This window comes from Macrobrachium nipponense, chromosome 30 (genome assembly GCF_015104395.2).
Source record: "Macrobrachium nipponense isolate FS-2020 chromosome 30, ASM1510439v2, whole genome shotgun sequence".
Taxonomy (NCBI): domain Eukaryota; kingdom Metazoa; phylum Arthropoda; class Malacostraca; order Decapoda; family Palaemonidae; genus Macrobrachium; species Macrobrachium nipponense.
In genome coordinates, this window is record NC_087218.1 from 36,119,917 (window position 1) to 36,140,104 (window position 20,188).

Consider the following 20,188-nt stretch of genomic DNA (forward strand, 5'->3'; position numbering starts at 1 on the left):
ATTTAATGGGGTGTTTTTGGAGGGCTTGGAACGGATTAGCCATTTTACATGTAAAATGTGTTCCAAGATACGAAAAACTCATTATACGAAGGCCGCCTCGGAACGGATTAATTTCGTATCTCGAGGTACTACTGTACAGGGGTGTGGTAAACTATAAGTTATGCAGTACAATATTGAGTGTTTAATTCATTAATCAATATATGACTTTCATTCTGTGATCTTAATGAACTGTTGCTTACCTTGAGAGGTGTATTTCAGTATTAATACATAATTTACTTTTTTTCATTTTTAAAAGTTTAGATTTTATAAGTCATGTGGTAAAAGAGCAAGAGTATTTTGAAAGAACATTGTACTCTTTTTCTTTCTATATGTGCTGGCATTCATGTCCAACACTGTGAGAAACCTAGAATCTCTTCATTTGGACTCTGAGGACATGTTACTTTTCTTTTGGGAACAAACATGATACATAGTTATTCTCTCACTTCTTTCATCCCTTTGATTTTCCCATTTCTTAAAGTTTGATCTCCTTTATGATAAAGTCATTTGTTCCTTGAACCTTCAGTCAACATTTGAAGTAATTTGTTTTTCTAATTTCAGTTTCCAATTTATTACGTATGTATATTGTGCACATGTGTGTGAAGGTGCATTTTTTTCATACATTAATCTTTTGGCACTTGAATGGTGGTAATTGTCAATATTTTGCCAAACTGGCAGGTATCTCCCTCTATTCATGAAAACACAAAAAACACCAAATTCCCATTTCTTAGTATGAGGCAGAAGTGATTTTCCTTCATACTGCATGCAGAAATCACTTTATATTACTGGCTATTTTGTGCAAATTTACGTAATACATTTTATGTCTTTTCTCATTTTAAGTCTAGCACTTCTTCTTCTTCCCAGCTTTATCCCTATTCGGGGTCGTCGTTTTTAATGAGTCTCTTCCATCTACCTCTGTCATGTGTCATTTCCTCCCATACTCCCTTCTCCCTCATATCATTTCTAATGCAATCTCTCCACCTGGTCGGAGGTCTTCCTCTCCTTCGTGTTCCATCCACCACCACGTCCATCACTTTTCTTGCCATGTGTTGCTCTTCTCTTTTCATCAGGTGGCCATACCATCTTAACCTTGCCTCTTGCACTTCCTTTGATGCTTCAGTGACCTTTACTGTACCCCTAATATATTCTTTTCTAACCCAGTCCTTTTTGGTTACTCCACTCATCCACCTAAGCATCCTCATCTCGGTTACGTCCAACTTTCTGCCCTGTTTTATTTATTGGTGCTGCTTCCAGTCCATTTTAAATCTAGCACTACTGTACAATATTTGCAGTAAATTTTGATATACATATACTAGAAAGTACTCTGCTGCTTGCTCTTTTATATATAGGAAGAATCTCATGAAACATTAGGCGTTCCTGATTTTCTATGACTTTTCAAGAGATGGATCCCAATTAATCCGTTCACTTTTTGTATATGATTGCTATTATTTGTACTTGTTAAGAGTACTGTTTTTGCTATTATTTGTACTTGTTAAGAGTACTGTTTATTGACAAACATTCTTATTGTTCTCTAACCAATTGAATATGAAAGTTTCAGTCCACCTTATGTGTGCTGTTTATAATATAAATATTGGGTTTTTATGAGTATAGATATTGTGTAAATAGTATTGTATATTTGTAGATATACTTTTATGTACATAGTATATATTATGGAAAAGAAAACTATATAATGTACATCTTATCTGAAATCTTATTGTATGATATACATGTATGAAGCCTCATTTGAAATATATTTTACAGATATGCTTTTTGTGTTTTTTTTTTCACATTACATATGCTGAATGTAAAAAGTCTCACTTTTTGTTGTGTTAATTTCACAAATACTCCCTGCACAACTTATTGACTACAAGTGATTAAGTAAGGGACAGATCACCTGAATTTTACTGTGGCCTGTTATGTTTTCCCCAATTCAGTCAACAAGTTCTTGTAGCAGACCCCTCTCATGATGGAGAAAAGTGGTCAGTGAGGCAGTTTATCAGGAAGGGGATCTTTCTCAGCTACTAGAACTTGCATCTCTATCCCCGGAGAGTATTGAAAGAGGTCTCTCTACATTTGGTGCAGAGAGGCATCTCAGTCAACACCTTTATTTCCATAATTTCAGATTTGTACATACAAGTCTCTAGAAGAAACTCAATCTCTGCATTAGTGGTTGTAGGGTGCTGGAAATCCAAGACACTGAAGTAACTATTCAGAATCTGAGAAATCTTTTTACATTTTGAAAAGGAATTTCAGTTGGTCGATCCAGTGGCCCAAATAGAACCTCTCCATAGATCACCGTAGTCTTACTGTGGGGCCTATGACACTTCAAGAGTTGTCATTTCAGCAGTTGTTTGTAAAGAGTGCTTTCCTTTTAGCCTTCACATATTTTAGGAATTTAGGTGAAGGGCATGATCTGTCAGAGGTTGGTCGTTTGTTGGGGTTTCGTTGCCAAAACTCAAATTACTTATATTTTTACTACAGTTATCTCCCTTGGACAACTCCATGATCATTAGTAAAGTAAGGTTTTTACTCATCACCTTGGACAACTACATGATCATTAGTAAAGTAAGGTTTTTATTCTATCACCTTAAGCACCAAGTACATCCTTTATATGTTAGTTACTGCACAACTATATTCCTTCCCACTTAAATTGGGAAATGAAGGTTTTTTTTTTTTTAAGAACATTTTTTATCTAAACCATTACTTTTACAAATTTTTCTGACCTACATTTTTAGTCAAAGGTGGAACAAAAAGAAAAAATGTGAGCCAGGCAGACAACCAATAACTGATGGACCTAGCTGTGCATAAACAATACTTACCTGCCATAAGTAGCTCTCTTTTTTTTCCTTTGGAGAATTATTAAGTGGGAAGTTTAATGATAAATGGGTACTCCAAGTAATGGAATTGTATATGAGGAGTTTTAAAAATGTGTTGTATTGTGTAGGAATACTGTTTTATGTTTGAGGAGTGCATGAATCAAATTATGCCTAACAGATAGCAGGAAAATTGTAGGTTTCCATACGCATTTGTCTTCAACTACATTATTTTAGTCGTTACTGATTATACAAACCTATTGCAGTAATGTATCTTGTGTCAAGGTGAAGTCTGATATTGAATTCATCATAATTTTGATTAAGTTCTTAGACATTTTTATTTACTTTCAATAGTTTTGTTATTAAACTGTCAATGTAACTGTATGAAATTATGTGAATATATTTAGGCCGTTAACGTGAAATTGCAATTTAAAGGTGTCATTTTATTTTGTCACTAATGCCGCTATTATAACCATTGCATTCAGTGATATACTTTATAGGAATTAAGATTTGCAACCTTAGGACAAAAGCTGTAACACTACAAATGATTCTGTATGGTCTGATACAGTGTGTATGCATGGGGGTTGCGGGGACAGGACCACCAGTTACCATACTAGGAGATTTCAACAGTGGTGATACCACAGTAGAGTTCATTCAACATTGGTGATACCACAGTAGAGTTCTTTGTGTAAGAAATAACTTTTCAGTTGTGTATGCTTTTCAAAATGAAATGTCTGTTCATTTGTTGATGAATTCAGTAATGCCTTGGCCAAGTTTTGTCAAGAGGTATGACACCTAAATGGCTAAATTATGCAGGGGACTAATGGTAGTAGGAAAGCATTTAGTTCATTAACCCTTCCACCCCAGGTGTGATGCTTTCATTCGGGAGGTTGATTAGGACCAAATCTGGGCCGTGACCCAAGTGTCCAGGCCACTGTTGCACCTGGTTGTTATTAACTTTCTTCAAGGTTTTCTTAATTCTGCCATATTGGTTGATATTTGCTCTGCTGGAATGGTTAAGTCCCTTCTCATCCAATCAGACCAAACACTTGACTCATCCTCAACCAGCCTCACATATTCATGGTGTACTCATCCACAACCAGCCTCATGTATTCGTGGTGGGTAACTATTTTAGTAAATATCAAGGTATTTAAGATTTAGATTACTCTGAAAATACTTGAAAACAATGTAGTATAGGTTTCATCGATTTATGTTTCTACTTATGTGCCTTTGTGCCTTCTTTCCTATCACAAATAGCTTTAGGCTGGCAATATGAGTAGTTCTTTTGAACATCAGGTAATTTTCATCTGCCAATTAGCTTGTTAGGTCTGAAATTTTACTGAGCAGCATCGTAGGCGAGTTTGGTCTAAACAAATGGTTAGTAAGTTACAACAATTATTTTTGGTTTCCTAATCGCTACTTACAGATGAATCTGTAATTATATGATGTTTGGCAGGTATTGCCATTTAAAACTATATGAAGGGAATTTTAAAATACAGATGTTAGGGAAAGATTGTCAAACTTCAGGTAAATCAAAGCTAGACAGGATCATATAGCTTGTATTTCAGTCTTCATCGTACATATTGAACATTAATGCAAATGGTTGTACAGTCAGTGGCATTTTAAGCAAAGCTGCTATCAAGATATAAAATAATACAAAAATACATAAATATACATTTCAGCAGGTTGATCTTGGAAAGACATGACATGACATGGAGATAGGAGGGAGATACCTTGCAGTCAAGACCAGGTCATTCTTGGGATTCCAACCTACTCCCGTAAGTATATTTTAAAATGCATTTGAGCATATTTAGCTAAACTTATCTCTTTTGTGAAGAGTATACCCTGTCACCTTTCATGGGTAGTACAGATGAGATAGGAAGTGACTACAATATACTCCTATGAACAAGTCAATGTGAGTTGAATGAGATATGATTTAGTTAAAAGTAACCTGATGATATTGTTAGCCTAGTCATAATTCATATAAATATTAGGCTCCCATTATGTCACATACAAGTCAAAAGTATTTATGGCTGCTCCCAAATTCGTGGTGGTAAATATTCAAGGCCTTCATTAGTAATTTTAGTAATTCAGCATTTACCTTACTAGGGCCTGATACCATCGGCTTAAAAGAACACAATAAGGGTAGTATCAATTTTATATTTATTCTAGAAGTTAGGTTCTGCAACTGTAGAGGATGCACTATACTGTAGAGTCATTGTTCAAGAATGCATAATACGATAACTTTCAAGATGAAGCTGTAGCTTACAGCTTAGGCTGCTAGACAGGTATCGAGAAAACCTACTGGTTTCAAGTAACATCACAAACACCATAACTGAACTCACTGACTAGAATGCTTTGTATAATTAAACTGCATTGACAAGTGAAATCATAGAGCCCTGGGCAGCCCTAATCATGCAGCAGGGAGTATAAAAGAAATGATTTAGGGATTTTTGTGTATTGGATAATTTATATGGTACAGTTAGGGGAATGGAGGCGCTGTACATGTTTATGGACAATATATGATGCCATAGTTTTTAACCACACACCTGTGAGATTTACAAGTTGTGAATTTTCCTTACAAGCAGCAGTTCTACATCACTGACATCAAACTCACAACATTTGACAACTACATGTAAGGGCAACTATTGAACTAGATATTAAGTAGCAATGATATAATACAGGTATACTGAACAAAATTGACTCTGAATTCTGGCTCTAAAAAAGTCAAGAGATAAATGCTTTTCTTAACCAATATAAAAATAGTTATCTAAGTTGTGCTTTATTATTCATGGAAGATATTCGTAAGGCCTTTAGTACAAGACCTACATGTACATAGCTGCATTTAAAACACTAAGAGTTGAATATCATATTGATTATAGAGGGGTTGTCATTATAAAGATTGCCCTTTCTGAGCACAAAGTTTGTTCAATCAAAGTTTTCATTAGACAATTTTCCTGATCTTGTTATTTTGGTCTTCTCATACTTAATTTTATATTGCTGCTAATTTCTATCATCTTAATCTACTGGTCCACAGAATGGATGTCAAACTAAAATGAGAAAATGCAAAACAAAGGAAAAATTACAAGGTCACTGATCCAAAATGTAAAATTTTATTTAAATAAAAATAATTCTTCTCTATTTACAAAATATTAAGACTAAAAGCAAACATTTACAATGCATTCATAGTTCACAAACAGGTTTCAGTCACCTGCAAAAACAAAAGTCAACATTCACAAATCAACACAATGCCATGAATTCCTCCACCCCTGGTTATCACTGATCGTACTTTAACTTACATGCAGTTACCTACAGAACTCATTAATACTGCAATTACCTCTCATACAAAACAGGATGTGCTAAATAATCACTGCAAAGTAACATACAAAACTTACAACTTGTATTATCTAATAGTACTAATCAAAACACAATAGTTTTTTGTCTTGGTTTAAAAAAAAATTGACAGAAGACTGCAATCAATACTTTACACAAGTGTAAAAGTTTACAAGAATTTTACTTCGTTTCACTGCAGCTACCTGCAGAAGATCTGAAATTTACTTAGTTTTACTACAGCTATCTGCAGGATACCTGTGATATGATTGCCCTATTGCCTTCCTTGTCAAAATATTATGCTACAGCAAAAATAATATTTACATTATCACAAAAAAAAAAAAAGAAATATAAATTTTTACCATGCATACACATCTCTACAACAAAGTTCTCAGAGCACATAATCAGTACTTATTATTAGTATGTATGTACTGTACTTCATATCTATTTTAGTCACACAATTTTTCCTTTCTGCAAATATGCTTTGTACATCAAAGTTTGTCATGGCATCTGTTGCTTTCGGCATGGCAACAGAATTGTTTACTTTACGTCAAAAGAAAACCTGCTTTATTTTTTTTTTTTTATAAATGGTAAATTTCTCATCCATTTTTGCAAAGCTACATCTACCACAAGCTGTATGTCAAATCATCTAAAGAAACATAAGCACCAGACAGAGTATTGTGCCTAGCTTAAAAATTCCATCTTGCAGTTTAACAAAGCGTATTTTATGGTAACAAATCTTGTGCAACTAAAATGACAATTGGTACTAATCAATAACCAGATGTTGACCCAATTTAAAATCTACTTTTTACTTAAGTGCAAGAAAGAAATCTTACTGAATCATACCAACATCTGAATGGATGAAAAATCCCAACTTCTATGCACATTTTAATCCGTATGACCTCGTCCTTTACCATCATATAAATACTGCCATACAAATTAATAGTGGTTAACATTAAATGCTAATCTTTCCAAAGTAGGAAATCAACAAAACTGTTAATAAATATATAAATTAACTTGATGCAGAGGTCAGCTTGTTCAAAGAATTCGTGCTAAATGGTCGAACAAACATAGCTGAGTGCCCTTGTGAAGACCAGTCGTGTGTTTGGATAGGAGTAGAATACTGCCGTTGACAAGTTTTGTTGTATACTGGAAGCAGCTCATTAGCTTCACTGGATAGTGCCTGTTAAAAAAACATAGCATAGGAGGATTTGTAGAGAACTCTGTACATCACAACTAGTACTAAATTTTTAGTCAATAACATTTAATAGTGTAAAGTAATACGTATACATATTCATTTTTTTTTACATTTGTGTACATATAAGTAATTTGAAGTAAATTGTGTTTTATTTGTTAAACAATTTATAAAACAGGCAGAAACGTTTAAATACTAAGGGTTTACTTTAAGCCAAGAGGGAGGATGTGAGGCTGAAGTTGACAGTAGGATAAAAGCTGCATGGGGGAAGTGGAGAGAGGTAGCTGGAGTGGTATGTGATAGAAAAAAATGCCAATCAAGCTACAGTCAAGATATATACCGTATATTTCGGCGTATAAGTCGACCGGAAGATAAGTCGACCCCCCAATTCTGAGTAAATTTTTATGATTTTAACTAATATCAGGTATATTAGTCAACCTATAAAATGTGAGGCCAACCGTACGCTCAAAATAACCAGCAGGGTAAAACGTATCATACAAAATAACCTGAATGTTATTACGGTACATATGTTGCTCTACTTACCATAAGAAATACAGGTAATATACTCGGTATATTAACAAATCTGTGTAATATATAAAAGATGAATACCGGCAAATATAAATAGAAATGACGAAATGAAAGATACGTTACTCGAGTGTAATGTAAACAAACAAAGCGCTAACTAACGCTGCATTTCAGCCTACGGATATATGTATGTACAAACTGTCACTCAAGTTAATGTTTTGATTGGGTTGTTGAAACGACGTGCCGGTATTTTATTATTATGTTGGAATATTCCTTGACCATTGGTTCTTCTATGGCATAAACAGGCTCATTTGAGGGAAACGAACCTGCAGTTTGATTCACCAGATCCAAACTGGGATCCTTAGATGAAACCGTGAATGATAATTGTCTGATGAATTGTTTAATCAAGTGACGATGACTCAAGTAATTTTGAAGGATTTTAAATACATATTTACTATTAAATACAATTTTTTTTATTTTATTTAAAGTGATAAATAAAGATTTCATACCATAAAATGTTTTTGAACAATACCCCGGTATATACAAAACTGTCAGAGTGAACGCATCCTTCTCAATTACTGTACTACAAATGGCTACGCAATGTTTACACTTGCTGTGCGATTGGGTTTCTTCAAGTTACTTTGATTTGTTTAATTTTATTTAAGGTATTGGATGTTCTAATGTATTATTATTGTCGTATTACAGTGTGAAATGTTTTTAATACTGGTATTTACATACATAGTTACCTCAACAAGGCTGTCATTGTTATTAGCCAACTGTAAAGCCTGGATTCATGTACCGATATGCCAAAATTATAGATTCCCTTTTTGTTACCGGTAGATAAGTCGACCCCCTAATTTTGGCAAGTTTTTTTGGGGCTAAAGGGTCGACTTATACGCCGAAATATACGGTAACCCAGTGATAAGACCAGAGTTAATGTATGGAGCAGAAACATGGGCTCTAAGAAGAAAAAAGGAAGTAAAGCTTCAGATCAGAGATGAGAGTGCCGAGGTGGATTATGGGATTATTGCTGCTTGAGCGATTGGAAAATGAGGAAATAAGAAGGGCAGGCTTAGTAAAGATTACAGAGGTGATAAGAGAGTCACGATTGAGATGGTATGGGTATGTGTTGAGGATGGATGACAAGGAGGCAAGTGAAGAGGGCTTGGGAGGAACCTATTACAGGAAGATCAAGAGGGAGACAGAGAATTACATGGCGAGATAAAGTGAAGGAAGATATAGATAGAAGAGGTTTGTTGGAGGATGATGCCTTTGATAAAGGCAGCGGAGAAGATGCATCAGGCAACTGACCATTTAATGTAGGGATAATGGTGGGAAAGAATAATTTGAGATAAACTGTGTCCATCAACGTCAGCTTTTAGCACTTATTGTTCATTGGAGTGATGTAGGAGTTATAGACATATAAGAAAGGAAGTTTCCTAGAAGATGCCCCACAAATGTTTACAAGATTGAGTATTTGGGATGGAGATGACTACAAATTAACTTTGAACAAAGTCTATATGAAGTAGAATAGAAAGGATGAGGTAGTCCACGAAAATAACTATGCAAATGATGTTTAGAAATATTGGTCTGAGATCAATATTACCTTAAGTATCAAATATCAAATGTGACATGATGAAAGTTCCCATTCTTTTTGCTCAAGATTTAAAATATAAATGGAGTGAAGGTTCTGATGCATAAGGAAATATATAAGCAGATACAGAGAGAGAAGATAGAAAGATTAGCAACATCATGGATGAAGTGGGAAGATATTGCTAAACTGATGAGAGCATCTCAATATGTACTTAAAGTAAAAATTTAAGATACGTACTGAATTATTACAAATAATTAAAGTGCAGAGATTGTATCCACAAGCTAGAAAATGGGCTAAGATCTCACAGACTGGATGAAAGTAATATAAGAGAGAAAGCAGAATTTGGAAAAATACAAGATTTAAGATGAAGACTAGTTGAAACCAAAGATATTATGGAACAGCACAGTTATGGTCCTTGACCAAGTAGAAATTCTAGCAGACAGTGTATACAGAGTAATGACTTTGTAACAACCTCAAAGAATAAATGCACTGCCTTACCTTCAGGAATATACAGGCATCTGTACCATATCCTTCAAAGGATGTTAGTACGAGGTCTCCATGGAAATATCTGGCATACAATCTGGAGAGTGGAAGACCATACCCATAGCCTGCTAAAGGTGGAGTTTCCATACCAGAGGCAGCTGGCTGAGGTGCTGTTGAATACATGTAATTAAACAACAGGTCCATATGACTTCTTGGAATGCCACCACCCTGGTCAGATAGCTGGAAAAAACAAAACTATAATTAACATCCATCATCTGTTAAGTGCCCTTAGTTATCAACATCAAATATCCTTGGAGAGTCAAAATCCAAGCTCACAGAACTGGCCTTATGATGCTCAAAATGGTATTTACCTTTATGGTAAGATCTTCACTGCCTTTGACTAGAAGGACTTCCAGTGGAGGGAAATCATCTCCTCCTGTACTGTGGTGTTCAACCACCGCTCGCATGGCATTTTTGAAGAGCTCAAACAGCATGTGGTATAAATGAGATGGAACATACACAACAGATACTGATGTTCTGTCAGCTGTTGAAGAAGAAAAGAATTATTGAACATTTTAAAGAGAGATGATAATATTAAATCAACCCAAACCTAAACCAAATGAAAATTCCATATTCATCAATAGCGTCAATGAGACCAGAAAGGAGGTACGTATTTGGTGCAGTGTAAATAGCAAGAAAGTTATTAAAAGGTTGTGTAAAATAATAAATACAAACCTCGTCACTAACTTACATAGTCAAGAAATTTGAAAAACTAGATTTCATTTCTTAGCATAAGAACATCTTATTTAGCAGGGGAACCATGAGATATTGTAATGTTACTTTTAAAGAAGCAATAGATAACCTTAAAAGCCCTGTAATCAAAATTTAGTAAACCATTAATATTACTTTAGAGAAGTAGCAATTCTTAAATGTAAACAGTCATTCAAAACTTATTTTTTATTGGCACTGTCATCACAATTTTTTAAACCTTCAACTTTAAACATTCTCACAATTAATTCATAAAGAGCAAAACAGCATAACTAGAATCATAGATTTTGTTTCTAAATGAGATGTCAATACAATTATTGTGATAAATATTTCTTATAAATGGGTTATTAAACATGATGTTCTAAATTACTAAAGCCCACGTTAACATTCACAGACTTTTGAAGAGGTGGAAATGCTAAATAAACAGTATCTTTTTGTGCTGATTAGGTAAATAATACTAGTTTATATTCTTTTCTATTTGTAACTTCTTAATATCACTATTAGTTTATTAGTTTTAGTTACCCAGACCACTGACATAAAACCTTAAATCTTAAACTAACAAAAATCATTAGTTCAGCAAAAAGGTCAATAGTACTGATTTTATGACAAAGACCAGGACATGCATAGCTTCCCAAACTAAGCACCATGTGTTTACTGACTTCCTTCTCGGTGAGAATGCTAACATATATGGAGCCATTATTAGTTTGAATATAGAATGCTAACATATATGGAGCCATTATTAGTTTGAATATAGATTGCTAACATAATATATGGAGCCATTATTAGTTTGAATATTATCCACGCTCATGATAGGTACTAATCAATGCATAATTTTGTATAATCAATGCATAATTTTGTAGTGATCATATATCTCTACATATCCATTAGTTATCCTAATAATTATTTACCTCATAGACCTTAACTTTATGAAGGCTATACCCTAGTATCATGCACATGCAAAAAAAACTGCATAAAGCTACGTATATGCTCCTGTTATGAATACAGTATGTACTTTACTTTTAAGATCAAATAATAACACAAAATATAACTACACATCTTTTCTCCAACTGATATGTACAGTGGGCACCACAACCACCAGTCTCAGAATGCGATGGATTCCCCACCTCAAAACCTGTTACACGAGTCGAAATCTTTACCTTCATTGACAAACAGAATGAATCCTCCTATCTAGCCCTATTAGGATCTCAGTAACTTTAACCAGAAGAATAGAATTTTGTATCCTAGAATACAAATTTGGTAGAAGTTAATTAAGCTTTGCGTATTTAGACTTTCATGACCAGAAGTTCTTGAACGCCAGGAAGTGCAGTTATTTAATAAAATTGAACTCTTTTATTTAGGTTTAAACCTTTTTTTACCAAATAGCATTATATTACGTTTTTATATTTAAACTTTGGTAAAAATTCATTGGGTGGTTTTTCAAGTATAGCATACCTTTATTAAGATTTTCTATTTGAAGTGCAAAAAGAAAAAAAAAATTATCACTGGTGATAAAATATCCAAAACAAGAACAGGACTGTGCAATATTACCACAGTAGCAAATACAAAGTGCAAAGTAAAACGTAGAGAAAGATTTCATCAATGATGCTGCTATGCATTCAAGGATGAATCATAAATGGTTGTCAAACCGACACACTACACTACATTGCGATAATGAAAATAAATTGGAAATTTTATACATGAGTTAGTAAATGCAAAAATTTCTTTATTTACAAAACTTACTTTTACTTTCAACATTATTGGTGGTGTTAGCTTGTGTATCCAATAAATGACGGTACCAACCAACTGATAATTACAAAATTCCAGTTATAAAATTTTTGTTTCAACAACAAACCTATTACTTTATAATAGCCGAATTTGTGGCACGTGAATTCTCCCAGACACTTGGTCACTTTGAAGAGAATAGCTATAGACAGGCAAAGGGATACTCTGATCCAGGTATCAAGCAGCCAAGTACATAAATCACATTCCGTGTGCCTGTGAACTTCCTGGAATTTTAAAACATTTTAGCACTTAACTTCTGTACTTCAAATTCACAAATCAATTTATTCAAAATTATGAGTTTCGTTATTACATATGCGCAGTTTGCTTTGACAAAGTAATAATTGTGTTATTTTCAGATGTTTTTCACTCCAGCAACTTTTTTAAGTACTAATTTTTTTCATATGAACTAAGTTACCTATTAGTGCAAGCTTTTCACTCAGTGTCAAGGTTTACCAAGATCATTTTGGAACTTCTTTCAACCTTTTGGATGACTGTTGTTGGGAAGAGCCAAGGTAATTATTGTTAAGATCCAGGAGTTCTAACACAAAACCCTGATTCCTAGTCACCCAGTCTTGGGTTTTTCATTACCTTGAGCTTCCCCCTTTTTAATATTTGGATTGGGCTACTATATAAGCACAGTAATGTGTTTGTTGTGAAACAAATAAAGCTTTATAAAAAGCAAAATAATTTTTTTTTCAATACAATCTCATTACTTGTAACATAAGTTTTCACCTTCCAACTCAACACTTCTCACAACTATTAACCAAACAACAAGCAAAGTGACCAGCTGGCTCTTTGGATATCCAGGGAATTTAGAGGACAGACATACTTAACTACCACTCCAAAAGTTGTGGTTTTGGAATGAACTGAATGTCTGGGGGAATTCACCAACCACAAACCTAGGCCATTTCAAAAACATTGATTCAAACTGAAAACTTTAATTTTCTAAACCTGCTCTGCTCTATTTAATTCACTGTATTTCATGAAGTACAAAAAAACCTTCTTAAATTTCCTAACTAGGCTGTGAATCAAAATAGTACAATGCTTTACTTTGTAATCCATTACTGTACGCAATTCTGCAGCATAACCAAGTTTAGGAACCACTCCTTATCAGCAAATAAAAGTTTATTACTTTAACTATGAACAAAACTTTAACTAGAAACATAACCAAGTGTAACTATTTAGCCCCAAATTTTATAAAGAAATGAGACCAAGATACTACTGATACTATTGAACTAGTAACAAGTGCCAATTGTTTCTGCTACATGTGGACAAGATTTGAATATTGTAAAACTTTACATTTCAAAGACAAAGATGATCTCAAATAGTTTATAATAAAACTCACATGATTACAATCATACGAAAACTTACATTGCTGCAAAGTAAGGTACAGTACTCATAGATTATAAATTGCTGCAAAGTAAGGTACAGTACTCATAGATTATAAATATGTAAATTACAGTTGCTAAATGATGTATGTATTGTCGGCACATGTTGCCAGTCCAAAGTATTAGCTACTGAACTAAAAACCCAATTTCAATTAGGGTTAAAGCCACGGCCCAGCCAATAGACATATCACACACTGAAAAGCTACAGTATAGAAGCCTTGCAAGACATTGCTGTTACGTATTTTAAAGTTTTATCATAGGGGAAAATATTTAAAATTTGTATATAATTACAATTTACAAAATACCAGATTTGCCATATATTTGCAGTTACTACACAACCTATACCATAGAACTTCCTTAAACCTAATAGTTTGCTCCAAACACTGATCTCACAGTTGTAAATATAAGCGAGAAAGCAATAAAGTAATTAAAGAGACTAAAGACCACATATACAGGAGGATAAATACATGGACATATAAAAGACACAGTACCTGATTTTCCTGCTTCTTTAATGAAATTTGTCTTCTTGTCGTGCTCTGTGGGTGCAAGTAAGCAAAAGCAATCTACTATTAGTGTTGCTAATGAACGCACACTTCTGATCAGGGATTTTAAATCTTCAATAATACTAAATATTAAACTAATCAAATGTTTACAGCTAAACTCTTGCCACTAATAATTCACTGGTTATGGAATCAAATGCTAATTTTAAGTAAGGTTAACATTTAAAAATACTATGAAAACATTAACTAATGCATAGCCCCAAATTTACTTTTTAACTCTAGACATCACAGATGAGCACTTAAAATCTAAAACTTTTCTAGGATCAGTTTTGTCCCACTAAATGAATAGCTGTTATGCTGTAAGTTGCAGTCAGTGAAGAAGTACTATTCCTTTTCAATGCTTGAAGGGAGCTATTAATTTGTTTCAAGTCTTCAATGACCTGTTTCTCTCATTTGTTCAAATCTTTGATACTCTCAATAGTACATGTAGTCAGTGTAAAGTTTTTATTTAATTCCACCTTTCAATTTTATTATTCTGAAATTTTATTCAAATACATTATATTCCTTTCTCATTATTTCAGGTACAGCAAGGTGAAATCAGAAGGTTGGACATGAAACATCTACTTTAGATTACTACTCTAATGTGGTTATTAGATTTTAAGTGCTCTACCGTTGTTTTTATTGTAATTAAAACTATAAGCCTACAACCTTACAAACAAATAAAATTATGAAATAGTAAAATTATGCCACACACACGCACACAAACACTATGTTACCTAAATGTGATTATGACAATTGTATAATGGAATAGAATCTTAAGATTAAAACCAAAAAACATATCCAGATGTAATCAATATAACCCTAACACTTTCACCAGAAGAAAAACAAAAAAAACTTCTAGAAGTCAAAAAGTCATATGTGCTGTACTGTGAGAATTTAAAATTTTTGGTTTCAGTACTGACTACTGGGAATTTCCAAATACTTTATCAATAAAATTGGGAAAAGGCTATGAAGTGTAATATATATGCTGTATATTACTCGCTAAACAGACCTTTAACTACACAACAGGTAAACAAAATTCTCATGTCAGTGAACAAAACTGATTCAGGTGGTTTACGTGTCACATGTAACGCTAAACCACATTTCACCTGTTAAAACTTTTGTGAAAGGTAAAACCTACTTCTACTTCACTTGTCAGTTGAGTAATATAAAGCTTTTCTCAATGATGGCTAACTCTACTCTATTTCTTAACACTCCTACCATTCAATTCCTTTGCATAAGCACCACCATACGTAATGTTCTGCATCTAAAATATAGTGTAGTCAGATTAGTTGCTCTATAATCCAAAATTTAGAAATTCTGCAACTCTGATTAACCTACCATCAAAATAACAGAATTTTCACTCCCAAGTACGTATCATATTCTGTAGGCTTACATCTATTTTATTTAAGTTTTAAAAAGGTTGGTATGTTGTTAAATATGGCATAAATTTAACCAAGATATTCTGTGGCATAGAACCTGTGATGAATTTATTATACTTTATGTAAACTAAAGATGGTCTAAAATGTGAAATTGCTGAACAGGGAAATTTCTGGAATATAAGTACTAACAAAGGGAAACTTTCTTTTTTTTTTTTTTTAAGAGGGACAGTCACTAAATAATACAATTAACACATATAAAGAGAAACACAAACAAAAATCCTCTCACACAGAAAAAGGAGGGCAAGGTTTGAACTAAAAATCAAAGAAATCTATATTCACGTCACAGTATGCTAGTGACGTTTCAAGTCTTTAGCCTCTTAAATCACATCTCAAACCCCTGAATTTTAAAGATAGGAAATAAAAAGTGTAAAGATATTCTATCTAGGGAGAATATTAAAATATCTTAAATAATTATGAAAAGACGTAAAAAAAGTAGCTCAGACAAACTCACACCAATTCATGAAGAGTGTCAGAATCTTGCATCAAAAAGTGGCAAGTATAATTCAGACACTGTTTAGACTGACAGAAATTTGACAAACTACATCAGAACTGAAATCTGGCCCTTTTCCTTAGCAGAAAGTACTATCACCAATGGTGCAAACCCATAGTTTCACACTATGTACTGCACATTCTGGATGGTCAAGGAGCATTAATTTTTATAAACAGCATTAATGTTGATCACAAGGGTGCAATATACATTAACTCAACTTTTTCAAATTATCCTAAAGAATAAAGTTTTGAACACTTGAATAATTGAGAAAATAAAACTGACCAGCCAAGATTATTTAGCACGTACCAACAAATACATAAATTTAAAAGCCAAAAGAGTACATATAGTACAAATTTACACCTATAATTACAAAGTTATAAAAATTTTTAATAACCCAAAGATGCCAGCAATCTGACTAAATTCCACTTGATTTTAAATTATATTCAAGAATTTACGCTGCTATATAAGCAAACTTCATCACCAAAATCTAGAGCTGGGATACTGAAAATTTTATCAAATTGAAATTAGAGCACCTTAAATACAAATAAGTACAGGCTAGCTGAGATTACCAAGCAACACTTTCAGATTTTGCAGGTCTACAAGAAACTCTACATACAGAATGACACCCAGCCTGAAACTCCTTTAAAAGGCATTTTACCAAATGTAGGGTACTCCCAGGCTACCGAGTAACAACAGTCCCATAAGCAATACCAAAACTATTACACATTGTACAAAAGTAATTCCTCTCTGGAAAAGATCACAAACAAGTGAAAACTGTAAGAAATATACTCCAATACTGTATGCAACCTGGTTTTCTAAGACCTTGCACAATAACAATGACAAATTACCATATCTACACAAGATTCTAAACAAAATGCGTTGGACATTTTAGCAACTAATTAAACGTTACTATACCGTTATGGTGTTTCACAACAAGTTCTGGCGAAGCGAGGTAGTACTGGTCACAGAGGAAGCGTGCATTGCCATATGCATCTTCAATTACACGGACAATATCACAGCTGGGATCAATGCATCCTATGTGGTGGTGAGAGTTGATACTATCACCAAAGAGTAATGCTGGAAAAAAAAAATAAATCTTGTGAATTACTAAGCTTTTATAATGTGTCAGTACAGTATTTCTGCTAACAGTCATTCCATGGGAACAAGGTAAAAGTAGCAATATAAGAGGCATTATTGTTCAGGATATTAGAAATCACAATCGACTTACTATGCTGGTTGATCAACATTCTAATTGAAATGCGATTCATATAAAATCTGTCAAGAAAATACTGGATGTATGCCTCCATATTATTGTCAATACGATGGGCATCTTTCAGCTCCATGACACCTTGAGCCATTGTCATGACAACATCCTGGTGACGATTCCGAATCTTTGTTAGAGCATCTGTGAATCTGAAAAAGATGTCATCTGTAAGAGCTGCCTTAATGTTTAACTTTTTAACTTTCTAGTTTTATTCATCTTGCACTGAAATTCACAACTAACTTACTACACACTGTCTATTATTAGATATTTTTTGTTCCACAACCATAATTAATAAAAGTGACTGTGCACTGCAACCTGACTAATTCATGAAATAAAAGATTTAGGGGGGAAAACTGGGTCCTCCTTTCACATTGTAATTACTGAAAGTAACATGCATGCCATCTAAAAGTAAAAGTGAAGATGAAATCATACAAGTTGTGTGTGTGTTGGTTACAAGTTGAGTGTGTGTTGGTTAAAGTAATTACACAAAAAAAGAACAAATGAATAGTAGTACAGTACTTTTAATGCTAAATACCTAAGGCCCTAAGTATGAGTGAGTGAGAATGTGATGGCCGCTGGAAAGACTTACCAAACAGTAAAAACCTTGGAGTGTTTCCTAAACAAGATGTGTTTCCCAAATCTATAAGGCAAATTTTAAGATAAGGAGGAGGAAGAGGAGGGAGAATGCAAGCAACATACAAAATACAGTACATCTATAGTACAAACACTTCACACAATCAAAATTTTAAAGTTTGTAAATCTGTCAAAATTCGCTATGATACACATCAATAACCATCAGTTCAACCATCATTCGAGCTGACAAGATTAATTCTTTTAATTCTTAAGCTTTTAAGGTCCAGTAATAACAAACGACAGCTTAATAACACGCAGCCTTTAAAATTGTTAAATTTTTTATTGAGTTTGACTTTATGTTTATCTTTATGCATTTAAGTGTGTTAAACAAAAACAAAAAACTATTACCAAATGAGTTCAATTGAGCAAACAAAACATGGAAGCCATGAAGAATTATAGTTTTAATAACCGAGATGAAAGATATATTTTAATAATATTTAGCAAAATGAAATTCTTGTAGCATTTCTAATAACTGGTTATATATTGCAAAGTATTCAACATGCAAATTCATAAGATATACGTACTTTATTTCCATTAATTTAATGAAAGTCACCAAATTCATCCCAACATTCATGTTTCTAATAATCATCATCTCACGAGACAAAAATCCACAACTGAACAATTTATGTGATGTTTACAGTACAGAAAGACGTTCTGTGTATAAACACAACATGCAGCAGCAACAGTCACTTTCACAGGTATTATTATAATACATTACGCAGGTTCACAATTTTCAGGCTGAAAATACCCTTTACTTCTCAAAACCAGATCAACAAGATAAGCTAAATTCATTTCTTTCTCGTATCAAATGCAATAATGTATGTTTTCAGGCAATGAAAAAACCTTTTAGGCTTCCATGCATAAACCTTAGTAGAACCTCTGAATAACCTTGAACAAACCTTCTGAGAAGATGGGGAACTGAATGCTCTGTCAACTTACTTGTCAATAATGGATGGATTTGCTTCCTTCCCTTCAAATTCCATGAGATCATCGAAACTCTTACAGTAGAGGTCTTGCACAGCCCGTGTCGAGGGCATGAGGAGCAAATTCTCTGGCAGAAGGCTGAATTCCTTCATAATGTTGGCTAATCTGACGGGAAGTTCCTTGCGCAAAAACAGGTAAGATTCTGTCCGGGTTGCATTTCGACCTGGGAATAAAAAGAAAAAAAAAAAAACTTACTTTCTTGATTCTAGACATCCAGAAATACACCCGTGTAGGGAAATATCGATAACAGATGCTGCGCTATGACATACATCACTTGAGAGGGAGAGAAATAACAGCGACTTTAAGTAACATTTAATGCCCCACTCACCATGAAGAAACTCATTTTACAGAGAGAAATACGGAGATTAAATCATTTGAAATGCATTGCATATCATTTCTATGATTTTCGTGCTTATCTTTAAAAAAATTACACAAATTAATACCACGAACATTCTTGTTAACACGCCTGTGAAATTAGCTTTTAAAGAAACAAGCAACAATAAGACTTCTGGCAACTTTCTGTGGTCTTCTTATCATATCACGTTAATGCATGACACAGAGAGAGAGAGAGAGAGAGAGAGAGAGCAGCTGTTATTTGCTGGCCTTGAGACAAATGCACTTTCCAAATCGTACCACAGCGCTGGTCACATCGACCAGCATCATGGCAGTGACTGTGAACCAACATTCTATGTTATTCACACCTCAACTTTCATATTTTGTCCTGTTGACCAATCGTAATTTTCCCACATTTATTAATCAAAACTAAAACCAAAATTAAAATGGTTTTTAATCATTAAATGCCAGAAACAAAACACCAGCTATAGTTGATGAAACTCGCAGAATGCTGACGAAAATGTTCTTCGATTGTCACGATACGGAATTCATTTAAAAACTTGTCGACAAAAAAAAAGCACTGTATCGA

At 33.7% G+C, this 20,188-nt stretch overlaps 2 protein-coding genes across 9 annotated transcripts in view; one reads left to right on the forward strand and one right to left on the reverse strand.

Moving 5' to 3' along the window:
- The window catches only part of LOC135202443 (succinate dehydrogenase assembly factor 3, mitochondrial-like), a 33,279-nt gene extending 18,025 nt beyond the window's left edge, over positions 1-15,254 (forward strand). For 3 of the 7 annotated variants that reach the window (XR_010311739.1, XR_010311738.1, XR_010311737.1), the window contains exon 3: positions 4,532-4,899. The gene's annotated coding sequence lies outside the window, so the exon portion shown is untranslated. Of the gene's footprint in view, positions 1-4,531; positions 4,900-14,995 lie in introns of those variants that run through there. The other 4 variants (XR_010311741.1, XR_010311740.1, XR_010311742.1 and 1 more) reach the window with 3 other exon arrangements.
- The window catches only part of LOC135202442 (pyruvate dehydrogenase (acetyl-transferring) kinase, mitochondrial-like), a 49,007-nt gene continuing 34,765 nt past the window's right edge, over positions 5,947-20,188 (reverse strand). Inside the window, exons 2-8 of one of the 2 annotated variants that reach the window (XM_064231837.1) lie at positions 19,222-19,429; positions 17,614-17,798; positions 17,301-17,462; positions 14,406-14,450; positions 10,348-10,520; positions 9,992-10,216; positions 5,947-7,362 (exon numbers count right to left, since the gene is read on the reverse strand). In XM_064231837.1, coding sequence (XP_064087907.1) covers positions 7,192-7,362; positions 9,992-10,216; positions 10,348-10,520; positions 14,406-14,450; positions 17,301-17,462; positions 17,614-17,798; positions 19,222-19,429 — 1,169 coding nt within the window. In that variant the 3' untranslated portion in view covers positions 5,947-7,191. The remainder of the gene's footprint in view (positions 7,363-9,991; positions 10,217-10,347; positions 10,521-14,405; positions 14,451-17,300; positions 17,463-17,613; positions 17,799-19,221; positions 19,430-20,188) is intronic. The other variant, XM_064231838.1, reaches the window with a different exon arrangement.